Genomic DNA, 12,972 nt, shown 5'->3' with positions numbered 1-12,972 from the left:
ATATGTCCATGCATTTTTCTAACTCTGGGCTACATTGCCTGCTTGTGTCATAGTTGTCTGTACTTATCTATCTTGGGTAACATGATTCTTGTCTATTTATGACAGGGAAGGAGTTGTTTAATATGTGGGAAAAAATGACACACTATGTTTTACAAACACATTTTTCAATACAACATTAACAGAAAAGAAAGAGTATTTCTTTTAAACGGTCATGTCAGAAAATAGTAAATAGTTGCTAATTTGTGCCGGGAGTTCCCAGGGAGGCTGGTAAGTCCACTGCGCTGGCTGAGAGCTCAGAGGATATTCAACTAGCCTTAGAAGGTCTCCTTCAAGTCCTCCTGTGAGAAACTCCTACACCTTCACAGCTCAGCCATAAGTTGGCTTTGGGAGAAAGTCTCAGCCTATGGTCTCAACCTGAGAAATGGATAGCAGTTAGGATTTTCTTCTTTTTTCCCCCTTGACTTGCCAAAAAATTTTATATATGTATGTTACCTATTTCAGTCATAATTATAGAAAATTGCAGCTTTTCAGTAACGTTAGCTTTTATAATTTAGTCTTACTGAAAAAAAAAACACATGATTTAATAGTATAAGGACTATGTAATGTTTGAGTTAAAAAAAATAAATTCAGCTGGGCACCAATGCTTCATACCTGTAATCCTAACTACTCAGGAAACTGAGATCTGAGAATCAGCTCAAAGACAGCCTGGTTAGGGAAGTGCATGGGACTCTTATCTCCAATAAACTATGAAAAAAGCCAGAAGTGGAACTGCGGCTCAAGTGGTAGAGCGTTAACCACAAGGAAAAACAAACCCCAGGGACAGTGCCCAGGCCTTGAATTTAAGCCCCAGAACTGGTGTGTGTGTGTGTGTGTGTGTGTGTGTGTGTGTGTGTGTGTGTATGTGTGTGTGTGTGTGTGTGTGTGTGTGTGTGTGTGCGCGTGTGCGTGCACACACACATACACAAAGTTCAGAAGGGCCATAATTCACAACATATTCATTATTTAATGGAACAGCCATGTCAAAAATACCTAAGAGGGACTTTCAGAGATGCATTCTTATACAACAAGTCTAGGAAGGAACTTTGACATTCTTAGTAAAAAAAAATTACTATGTGGAGTAATGTGTGACCAAATTTGACAACCGCTGTTACAAATGAGGAGTGAATGTAGGTATTAAAAATCACATACCTGTATTAAGCAGGTTATTTAACTCAGAGATGAATTACTGAACTAAATAGCTATAGGAAAGAGCCAATCCTTACATGTCCATTTTTAAAATTTTCTTGCAGTTATACACTCCTAATGCAGCAGGGATTTTAGACTCACGAGTAAGAATAGGTTAAGCCAGCAGATTCTGAAAGGATGTTATATCCAAGAAAAACATCCTGACTTTTGCCTTCAGGTCTCAGACTATAGCTACTCTTCTTCATGACATGAATTTTGTGGATAATTTCTTAGAACCCTCCCCTAAATATATCAGTAGCCTGCATGCTTTTAAAGTGTATACTCAGCTGGGCATAGGTGGCATATACCTATCATCCTAGCTACATAGAAGGCTGAGATCTGAAGATTGCGGTTCCAAGCCAGCTTGGGCAGGGAAGTTCATGAGACCCTTATCCACCTGTGGCTCAAGTGGTAGAGTGCTAGATTTGAGTGAAAAAGCTAAAGGACAGTGCCAAGGCTTTTGAATTCAGTTCCTGTACTGGTTGGCGCGCGTGCGCGCGCGCGCACACACACACACACACACACACACACACACACACATCCCTCATTTTTAAAAAAAAAAATTAAAGAAAAATGTATATTGAAAAACCATATTCCATAACCAGCTTGAGCCTTCTATATAGGTATGCAATGTGGACAGTTCTGAGCAGCCATGTGCTGCTTATTGGAAAAAGTGGCTCTTGGATCCTGGATTAAAATGAATCTACTGAGAGAGAGTCTGGGCCCACAGCATCTCCTGGTATACATGGAGCCTCCTTTCTGTTGCAGCTACTGAGGAACGAGAAGGTCCCTGCAGAGGACTTCCTTCTTGGAAGCACCCGCAGCAGTCAGGAGGATGAGGCTGCAGTTTGTGCAGAGTGCAGCTACCAAGTGAGGAGAGACAGCAATCATCTGGTGCCTGTCCTCTCTCGGTGCTCACTCCCAGGCTGAAGAGGCCAGAGGACAAAACTCTTGAAGAAAATCACTTCAGAAATGCTGGTCCTGCTCCTGCCTCATGCTGTCCTTCAGAACACATTCCTCTGCTTCTCTCCCCAGGACCCCATGCTCTTCTCTCCTTTCTCCAGTACCTTATATCTGCAGGTCTGGGGACATCAGAACTGGGCAGGGACCAGCACAGAGAAGACACTGTGGGTGACAGCTGAGCTGAGGGGTTTAGGTTTTGTTCCAGTAGCAAGGAGCAAACCAGTGAAAGGGCCTTAAGTAATGGGTAATGGAGTCTTACTGATGTTTTAAAAAGACTCCTCTGGTTGATGTATGTAAGGAGTTACTGGGGTCAGATGAGAGCAGAAAGCAAGATATTAGAAAAGAGATGCTTATAAAGTTGTTTGGGGAAAAAACAACAACAACCTGGAGATGGTTCACAGGAGTGTGCTTGCTAGCAAGGGGAGAAGAAGCGGATGGCTTAGAAGGCAGGTGTGCGGGGCTTGCTAATGAATTTTCTGTCTCAGAGTGTGGGCAAGTCTGCTAGGTTTTTGTTGGAGACTGTGGGTTGAGGATACTGTTTACTGAAGTGGGAATGTAGTGGACCGAGGAGTTGGGTTTTGAACACATCCACTTTTTATATGAAATTTAAAGGTAAGTTCAGGAGGGACATGGCATCTATGATTCCAGGGCTCAGAACACAAGTTTGGACTGGAAATATACATTTGTGGGAAGAGTAGGCGGGGCTTCTCAGCCCATTAGGCCACCAATAAGAGGGTAACCAGGAAGAAATATTCAGTCTGGGAATCAGAGATGAATGAAAGAGATAGAGAAGGAAGCAGGCAGAGAGGAAGTTTCTCCTGTTAAACAGGAGAAAGCTCTGACACGTGCTGGGGACCACCAAGAGATCTGACCGAATGTGCTCATTAATCTGGGCTGTGATGGGGGGAAAAATGCCATCAACTCTATAGTTTTAAAACAACTGAAATGCATACATTACAGTTGTAAAGGCTGCTGGGAAATCGAAGATGAAGGAAGGCCTGGGCAGAGTAAATGTGCAGTGAAGGCTGAGTCCCTGGCACCCATGATGTCTCTCTCTGGCTGTGTCTTCTCTTCTTCTAAAGGTGCTAATCGCATTTATGAGGAATCCATCCTCCTGACCCCATTCGCCTCGCAAAGGCCTCTCTTCCACTTGTCATATTATCCCTGCCAGGTTGGACTTCAACATATGACACAAACATTCAGAGTACAGCCAGCAGTTGAGTTGCATAGAGGACTAGGGGGAGAGATGCTAGCAGATGAGTTTAGGGGTCCGTAGAGGGAATGGGAGAAATACCCTAGTGCTTTAAAGAAGATGACCTCATATTCCCTGTGTGTCAATGAAATTGATTTAAGTAATTTCTACATCTATAACTTGCTTGTGACTGCCATTAAAAAAATGACCATAAATGTGATGGCTGAGAACAAGTGAAGTTATTCTTCTGTAGTTCTGGAGGCCAGAAGTCTATAATCAGTTTTGTTGGGTCCGAATCAAAGTGTTAACAGATCTTGCTCACTCTGGAAGCTCTATGGTAGAATCTGCCATTCCAGTCTCCTCTCTCTTCGGGTAGCTGCTGATTTTCCATGGCTGTGTCTACAGCCCTCCTGTCTCTAGCTCTATGAACACATTAAGTTTTTCCTCTTCTGCCTGTGTCAAATCTCCTCTGTCTCTCTCTTCTGAAGAGACTTGTAATTATACTTCAGCCAGCAGGATCTCACCATCTAAGATGCTACATCTTATCTGCCAAGACCCTGTTTTTGTAAGAGGTGACTTCCTGTGGGGTCCAGGCACCTCTGAGCATCAGCCAACTACTTTGTTCTAGAACACTAACTCACTTCTGAAGCTCTGAAATGATTTGTTGTTAGACTTGATTGCTTTTGACTTGTCGCACTTCGTATTTGAATACTTCTTGTGACTTAAAAAAAACCAACTCTCCTGGACTACTAACACACAGCATTCCCTTTTCATAGAGAAATTGTCATTAACTCCTAATTAATATTTGGGGCCTATACATAAACCAGCTTTCAAAACAAGTTCAATCAAGAGTTGATGGAATTTTCACGTTAACACTGTCCTCATCTCATACCAGGGTCAATTCTGACTAATTCTAAATAAACCGGAAGTACAGTATTCAAACAGGTGAGATGCATAGTGTTGAGCTTGCTCTGAATTGATTTCCATACATGTTACTTAGTATATACAAGGATATTAGTTTAGCATTTTGGGAAATTAATAAGAGGCTTTATTAGGTGCGCATCAAAAAGAATTATAAATTATACATGTGTGTAGTTTTAAGTAGAAGTACTTGAATGCCTAGTTTAAATGTGTTCAGAAGACTAATCTATTTTCAGTAAGTCTGAACACCTGGGCTAGCTCTTAATACTGGTCCAGGATGCATTTATTTGAGACTACCTTCCTTTAGGTTACCTTTCTTCATCCAAACTCATCCTCTGGGCCTGACATGGCCTTTCCATGTATCTGTCTCTCCTCAAAGGCTGTGTCTGACTTACCTCAGAGTTCCTTGCCCCCAGCCTTTTTCACTCTGGCTACTTTTCGCAGAACTCTGGAGACATGCAGAATTGCTAACAACCTGCTCTCTCTCTTCTTGGCCACCCCTACGCTCTCCCCAGTCCATCTCACAAGGACATAATAAGAAAATGGAACTCACTGGTAGCTATCTGTTTTAATTTAACAGCTTTCAGTCACATAGATTTTCCTACAATGAAGGCTGATTTTTCTACAATAGCCTTTTGTGCTTGTATTTTTTTTTTAAAGCAAATTCGTTCCCTTGACTTGATTTTTTTTTAGCTTGTTTTTGTGCAAATAATTCACCAATGTAAGTGAAACCCACTAAAGTCAAATGCACGCCTTCCCTCGGGGCTTCATTCTTAAAGCAATTTCTAGACCTTGAAGGAAGTACCCTCAAACACTGAAATCAGGGAGAAAAATATTACCCAATATATATTCATATACTTAAACTCCCTTGGGCATTTATTCTGTGGTCTTTGTCACGGCTGCTATGCCTTTTCCAGACCTGGGAGAGAGACAGGCTCCATCTTACCCAGCTGTTGTCTGGCCTAGGAGAACAGGGAAAATCTATCTCCCCAGCTCCTGGGTAAGTTCAAGGCCCTGCAACACAACTTGAGCTGTGTGATATTGGAGAGCTCAGTCATCTCCTCTGGTTTCGCACGTTCTCCATCCTAAAAATGATACCATCCAATTTGGTGCTACACTGCTGGATAATTGAGGCATCACCACCTCTTCAATCCATAGCCTATCAAGCCACGCTCCAAATAAAATGGTGGAGCCATTTCTATTCTAAGATGGCTCAGAGGCCGAGTTTACTGATGAGAAAGGCTGCTTTCCGAGATATTGATTTGAGATTGTCTTTGCTCCTTATTCCCACACACACCATCTTTCCATTTAATTTTTTTAAAGCTCTTTTTCGGTATCTACAGAGCATCAAAGCTCTTTACTGTAAGCAAAATGACAAAGTCCAGGGAGGCTGTCTTAGGTTATGGAGGCAATGTCTGTCCCAATGCGTCATGCAGCCGGCCACCATTAGGGAAGACGAACTCACCACAGGATGAAGCGGAGTTCCTGGAAACATAAATTGCATCTGCTGGGCGAGCATCGCAGCTGCAGTTTTTTGCTGGATCAAGTTGTTCCTCCCATTAATTTCTAGTTGAGTTTTTAAGTGTGTCGGCGGGTGAAGATACTTGCAGTTCTCTCTTGAACAACGGCCCTGTAAGATAGGACATTTGGGGTGTGGAATTGTTAGAAGTAACTTGTGACAATAGCATTGTCCATTTTACAACTTCTCTTTATCTATGAAGGAAAAAGATTGTGTATGTGTGTGTGCACGTGTGTGTGCGTGCATGCGTGTGTGTGTGTGTGTGTGTGTGTGTGTGTGTGTGTGTGTGTTGGGGAGGAATGAATTAATACTATAAAATATTAAGGTTGGCTTGACTCAAGCAGAGAACATTCATACAGGCTTTCTTCCTTCCTCAATCCTCTCTCCTTCCCTCTCTCCCACCCTCTCCCCCACTCTCTTCCCTCCCTCCCTCCCTCCCTCTCCCTCCCTTCCTCAGCCCATCCTTCTCTCCCTCCCTCCCTCCCTCCCTCCCTTCCTTCCTTCTTTCCTTCCTTCCTTCCATCTTCCTTCCTTCCTTTCCTATCTTCCATCTTGCCCCCTCTTGTCTTTCTTCTTTCCTTCCTTTCTTCTTTTTTCTTTCTTCTCTTCCTTTCTTTCTTTCTTTTCCTCCCTCCCTCCCTCCCTCCCTCCCTTCCTTCCTTCTTTCCTTCCTTTTCCTTTCCCCTCTCTCCAACTCCTTCTTTCCTTTTTTCCTTCCTCCCCTCCTTCTATCTTTCTTTGTCTTATTATGCCAGTACTAGAGTTGAATTCGTGGCTTGGGCACTGTCCCTTAGCTTTTCTGCTCAAGGCCGGCCCTCTACCACTTGATCCACAGCTCCACTTCCAAGAGTCTCACAGACATTTCTGCCCAGCTGGCTTTGAATGACAACCACAAAGCTCAGCCTCTTGAGTAGTTAAGATTATAGGCATACAGGATTACATCAACACCTGGCTTTTCTATCTTTCTTTATTCTAAATCCTAGCACTAGATTCCAAAGATACATGGACTATGAAGGGTCAAAAGAAAGACACTTCTTTTGGGTAGGATGGGAGGCCACCAGAAGGGCATGCATATGATGGCCTATGAAAAGGAGTCTTTGAACTTGCTCTGTACTGGTTTGTGCATGTTAGAGTAACGCTATACTGACTGTGGCACAAATGTGCAGTGGAGATGGGAGGAAGGGTTAAAGTATGGGTTCCAGATTAGCTCAAGATATCAGTTTCCGCTTACTGGCACTGAGGTGATGGGAACAGTTAAGTGGAATTTCTGAGTGTCACCTGCCTAGGGGGAGGATGTCAGGTGTAAACGCAGATGAGTGCTGCAACCAAGTATGAATGCTTTGTTCCTCAGGAGCAGCCAGCCCAGACCTCACTTACCCCAGGACAGGAATCACCCTCCTCAAGTCACGAGGTGATAGACGGAACATCTGGAGGCTGATACCAACCCCCAACCCTCTCCTTCCAAAAAAATTAAGTGGCAGGTATGTATAGAGCCAGACTGGAAAACAAATTGCATATGGTGGTGTTGCTATTTAATTCCCAAGTTTTCAAAACTACCAATTGTGTAAATCATGTCGCTATGTGAATTATGCAATTTTGGGGGAGGAAAAAAAAAAACCAGCCAAGTTGTTATTATTGAGTATTATCATTCCCTAAAGAATTAGTCCATTTGCAACTAGGAAAAGAGAATAGGAGTTTGTTTACCAGATACAAAAATGATTTTTCAAAGCCAGCTTGGTGGATCTATGGGAATGAATTTGTTTACAGTCAGGCTAATTCTCAACATCTGGTGCTCTCCCTCTGCCTCTCATTAATTCCGGCGGCACTTTTGGCAGGCTCAAGCTTCTTCTCTGCAGTGCGGCTTTTCCCTCACTACCAGGAGAAGTGCAGACATGGGTCCTGGGCTCAGCGCTGATGGCCTCTGCCCTCAACTCCTGCTGTCCAGAGGGGCCACTCTTAGTGCCATTGCCATTTGTGTCACCCTCTTGCACAGTGAGGAAATAGAGGACATTGGGGGGAAGTGGAGTGTAAGGAGAAGCCAGTGCAATGGGCAACACCAGTCTCTGTCCTTAGCCTCCAGTTCACACAAGAGGCTTCAGATAGACAACACAGGCCAGTAAAGATGCAGGTAAGATGGAGCTGTGGCTGTAAATTCATCTCATTGAAATGGTCTAGGAATCTCTCCTCTCTCAGTAAATATGCTGGGTTTTGTGTGGATTTTTTGTTTGTTTTTTGTCAGTCATGGGGCTTGAATTCTGGGCCTGGGCTCTGTCCCTCAGCTCTTCAGCTCACTTTCTGGTTTTCTGGTTTATTGGAGATAAGAGTCTCGTGGAGTTTCTTGCCTGGGCTGGCTTTGAACTGAGATCCTCAGATCTCAACCTCCTGAGTAGCTAGGATTACAGGTATGAGCCACCTGCACCCAGCTTTGTGTGGATTAAAAAAAAAATTCTTTTACTTGTTGCTTGTGACTTCTCAGGGTCCCTCTAGCCTTATCTGCTTGCTTCAGGCCTCTTTGAATTTACTTCTCCCTCCCCTTTTTTGACAATTTCCTTGACCACTCAGTGACAATCAGATCTCCAGGATAGCATTCAGATGGGGCCAGCTCCTCCAACACAACATGAGCATGACCACTCAAGAGCAGGCTGTCCATGTGTCACATGACTAAATGCAATGTGTCACTTATGAAAGGAGAAGGTCAGGGGACTGAGATGTACCCACCATCTGTCTGTCTGTCTGTCTGTCAGTGTGCCTATCATCTATTTATCTATGTATTTTTGGTGCTGTTGGGATTTGAATTGAGTCTTATGCTTGTAAGACAGGTGGTCTTATCACTGAGCCAAGCTGGTGGCAAGCATTTCTTGTATGGAAACTAAGTCACTTTCTAGGATCCTCTGAAAACTTCAATCTGAATTCTCTTTAGATATAAATACTGTACCTGGCAGCTGATTCCCCAGTGCTTATGAAGTTTACCTTGGGTTTGTGCATACAAATATGCTGGAGAGACTCAAGGGGAAAGTCACAATTCTGGGATTATAGGTTCTAGGCTCATACTTTTTGCCTCCATTCTTCCCTGCCCATATGACTTTGAGTGATGATTTGAATTTCTTTCTCTCCACTTCAAAAATGAAAATAATTATGGTGTCTTCCTCTCAGAACTGTTACGAAAACAAATGTACTAACACACTTGTGAAGCTTAGAAATAACTGAGTAAATGTTATTAGCATCAAAGAAAGAAAGAAAAATCTTTGTGTAGGCTATTTTATTTCCAAGAAGTGTGAGATCATCAATTTAGTAGTATTTATTTTTATTTTTTGGTCGGTCATGGGGCTTGAACTCTGGGCTTGGGCACTGTCCCTCAGCTCTTCAGTTCAAGGTGAGCGCTCTACTGCTTGAGCCACAGTGCCACTTCAGTTTTCAAGTGGTTTATTGGAGATAAGAGTCTCACAGACTTTCCTGCCTCGGCGATCCTCATATCTCAGCCTCCTGAGTAGCTAGGATTACAGGCATGAGCCACTAGCACCTGGCAATTTAGTAGTATTTTGACTGGCTCTTTGGTTTTATAAACTTGCACATCAGTACATGACAAAAGGCTATTCAATGATGCTTAATCAAATATCTGATGTTTCAAGTTAAGTTTTTTTGTTTTTTTTTGGTCGGCCATGGGTTCTGAACTCTGGGCCTGGGCGCTGTCCCTCAGCTCTTCAGCTCAAGGTGAGCCCTCTACTACTTGAACCACAGAGCCACTTCCAGCTTTTTCTGCTTATGTGGTGCTGAGGAATCAAACCCAGGGCCTCATGCATGCAAGGCAAGCACTCTACCGCTGAGCCACATTCCTAGCCCCTCAAGTTAAGTTTTAATGCTATGAGGTGTCTTACAATTATTCACATATAAGGAAGTATTCTTGAACTCTAGTTCAGTCTTGTGTTGGTAAGTCTGAAGACTGGTCCATGGGTATCTGATGTCTGAGGCATGCAAATTCAAGTACAAAGAGCTCTTGGAAGCTCAATTTTAGTAGGAGTTCCAATAAGATTCTACAGTCTTAAAGGAAATGCTACTGTCAAAATATAATGAGCTATCTGACATAGTAAACAATTTGTAAGGAGGTGTTTGTTAAGGCATACAATTTCTCAGGACATGCATCAGTGCACAAAAGCTGTTGATTATCAAAGCAAATTGTCATAACCAAATGACAGGGGGCAAGGAACAGAAGTGTAAAGCATCTTTGTTTATCATTGGGGAAACAAAACAAGGGGTGTCAGAAATTGTATCTCCTGAGTTTAGTCTAAAAAATAAAGACAGAATTGTCTTGGGAAGAAAAAAAAAAAATCTTCCTTGTGGCTGCTAGTGTTTACTTCCGGTTTTTGTTTTTCACGCTTCCTCCCTTCTGCTTCTGGGTGAAGCACTGCTTCCCATGAGCTAAGGAAACAGGTTTCAGTCCAGGGAAAGCTGAGCAGGGTGGAGGTGGGAGGGCACTGTGTCAGTGTTTGTGGAAAGTCTCGTGACAACTGGATGCAGGGGCCCAGAATAAAGCCAATGAGATCAGCTCACACCAAGCACTAATTTGGAATGGGTAGTTCATGGGTCACATGAGCTCTGAAGTTCCACCACAAATGGGACTTGCCAGGTGGTGAAATGGCAGATGGCTGTACACTTTCAGGCTAGATCTCTTTCATCATTCATTCTTCATTCAGCAAGTATTTCCTGCTCAGTGTAAATTAAGCAGAAGTGAACAAAAAAAATAAGACACAGTGCCTCCTGGAGTGGAATCTCCAGGCTAATGGGCAAGATGGATGTTAACCCAAATCATGCCACAGAGGAATATCTGAGTTTTAAATTATAGTACGTACTCTGAAGGAGGATGTAGAGGAACAATAGTGGGAGTGGGTTGGCACTGACATCTGTGGGTGGGAGATGCATAGGAACAAGGCAAGGAAATGGTGGCCAAAGCGTGTGTATGTGTGAATGTGAGCTTCTGTGTCTGGGTCCATGTGCACATGCAGGGCATGGAGGATGTATGTGTTATGCATGTTGTGAGTGTTGCTTGTTGTGTCTGGCATACGTGTGGTATAAGTGTGTGTATGCATGCTTTGCCTATGTGTGAGTGAGTATTGGTGTGCACTGGAGAGGAATGAAAAATGAGAACATTTAGAGGAGGAGGGTATGCTAGGAAATGTCCCCTCAGAGAACCTGCAAGCATCTTTACAGGCTGGAATCCAGAGGGGGTGTGAGTAGGAGCTGGGGAAGAAAGAAAGGGGAAGCACAAAGTGGTGGGTACCCTCTGAGGAATAGAAATTTGAGAACCCTATGAAGGAGGTGTGAGCTTCAATGCTTGCAAAATTCCTCAACAGAAGATTAATTAACAAGATCAGATTGGTGTATTATAGTATATTTAAATACTACATGATCAGATGTTGTACTTCTAAGTGGATTTTTAGTTCGTGTAGTTTGTAGACCACTTGATTAAAATAATGGAATTGTCATGGAGTCTACGTTGGATTTGTGCATTCGAATTTACCTCTGAAAATAAGCTGTACTTTAGGAATATTTAGATGAGGGACAATTATTAGAATCAAGTAAGCACTTCAAGCTGAATTAAATTTATTAAAGTAAGCAACCATGAAGGATTCTAATACAGAGTACCCACACGGATCCTCAGCAGGACAAAGAAAGATGCTAAATAACCACAATACGTAGTTGGCAGAACAACAGATAAGAGCTGTCACAATTACATGGCCATTAAATTACATGGCACATGATGGGGAGGGGGACCCAAACTGCATCTGTGGCTAACAAAAGCCTCCAGAATCAGGTTGGTATGCAGAAAGAAAATGCATAATAAGAAAATGAGATTTTCTAATTGCTTATTTTTAAATAAGTGATTGTGAGAATCTTTTTCTAGTATGCTCTTAATTGGAAAAAGTCAACTGGAATACAAAAGCACAAGGAAAACAGACTAACCAGGGGCTTGTGAAAGAAATCCTTCCTTAACAATAGAAGCCTTTGCCCATAGGAATAGCTACCAGACAACTATATCCAACCGCGTTTCACGGCGAAAGCAATAGATGTGACTGGATTGATCATTTGAACAGTTAAGAGGCCCCCATTGCTGACATTGTGTTCCTTGGCAATCATTTCAGTTGTGTCTTTGTGTGGGCTGTGTCATTGGTCAGCAGATTCTGGAAAGATCCTTTGGAGAGAAGGGATGCAGGTGAGCACTGGCTCACAGCTGACCGGGGCATGGCCTCTCCAGCTTGTCTTGGCTACTTTCAGCAGGTGATGAGGTATTTTTTGTTTGTTTATTTTATAGTCCTGGGGCTTGAACTCAGGGCCTGGACACTGTCCTTGAGCTTCTTTTGCTCAAGGCTGGCACTCTACCAATTGAGCCACAACACCATTTCTGGCTTTTTCTGCTTATGTGGTATTGAGGAATTGAACCCATGCATGCTAAGCAAGCACTCTACCACTGAGCCACCTTCCCAGCCCAGTGATGAGGTTTCTAAGGAACAGGGGAAAAGTGAGTGCCCCTTGTTAGCAGCAAGGGCAGGTAATGGTGACCCTAAAGTATCTAGGTATATGTCAGGGGCATGTTGAGTCCTGGAGCCTGCTCTGGACCCCAAGGCTAGCCACAGAAAAACTACAGAAGAGCCGCGGAAGAGCCTCAGAGATTCCTCCCATTCCATGGGCTCCACGAGTCCCTGAGGTCAGAATGGGCACCCATACCCTGGAGTTACATTGCTGATGCCTGTTTCCTCTTGGCCCCTTCCTCTACAGGCAGAGTCCACGACACTAGGCATTGCCTTTAGAAACTTTTGGGCCAGACCGCTGGGCCTCAAAACAAGCTCTGTTCTTGTTGCCATGAGACCTTGCGTCTTCAGTTGCCCCATCTGTAAAATGGAGATAACAGAAGGTGCTGCCTGGTAGACTGTGTGTGTGTGTGTGTGTGTGTGTGTGTGTGTGTGTGTGTGTGTGTGTGTGTGTGTGTGTGTGTGTGTGTGTGTGTGTGTGTGTGTGTGTGTGTGTGTGTGTGTGTGTGTGTAGGGGTAGTAGGGACAGAGGCGGAACTAAGGTTTGAACTCAGGACCTGTCAGGCAAGTGTTTTATAATTCAAGTCATGTCCTCAGCCCTCTTTGCTTTTCTTAGTTTTCAGTCTCAC

General features: G+C 43.4%; 1 protein-coding gene across 8 annotated transcripts in view; it reads right to left on the bottom strand.

The window, feature by feature from the left end:
• Mbnl2 (muscleblind like splicing regulator 2) overlaps window positions 1-12,972 on the bottom strand; it is a 150,315-nt gene that overhangs the window by 44,333 nt on the left and 93,010 nt on the right. For all 8 annotated transcript variants that reach the window (XM_042682667.1, XM_042682668.1, XM_042682666.1 and 5 more), the window contains one exon: window positions 5,766-5,930. In XM_042682667.1, the coding sequence (XP_042538601.1) occupies window positions 5,766-5,930 (165 nt within the window). The remainder of the gene's footprint in view (window positions 1-5,765; window positions 5,931-12,972) is intronic.

Source organism: Dipodomys spectabilis, unplaced genomic scaffold (genome assembly GCF_019054845.1).
Source record: "Dipodomys spectabilis isolate Male_0828 unplaced genomic scaffold, ASM1905484v1 ptg000075l, whole genome shotgun sequence".
Taxonomy (NCBI): domain Eukaryota; kingdom Metazoa; phylum Chordata; class Mammalia; order Rodentia; family Heteromyidae; genus Dipodomys; species Dipodomys spectabilis.
This window is presented reverse-complemented; position numbering and strand designations above follow the sequence as displayed.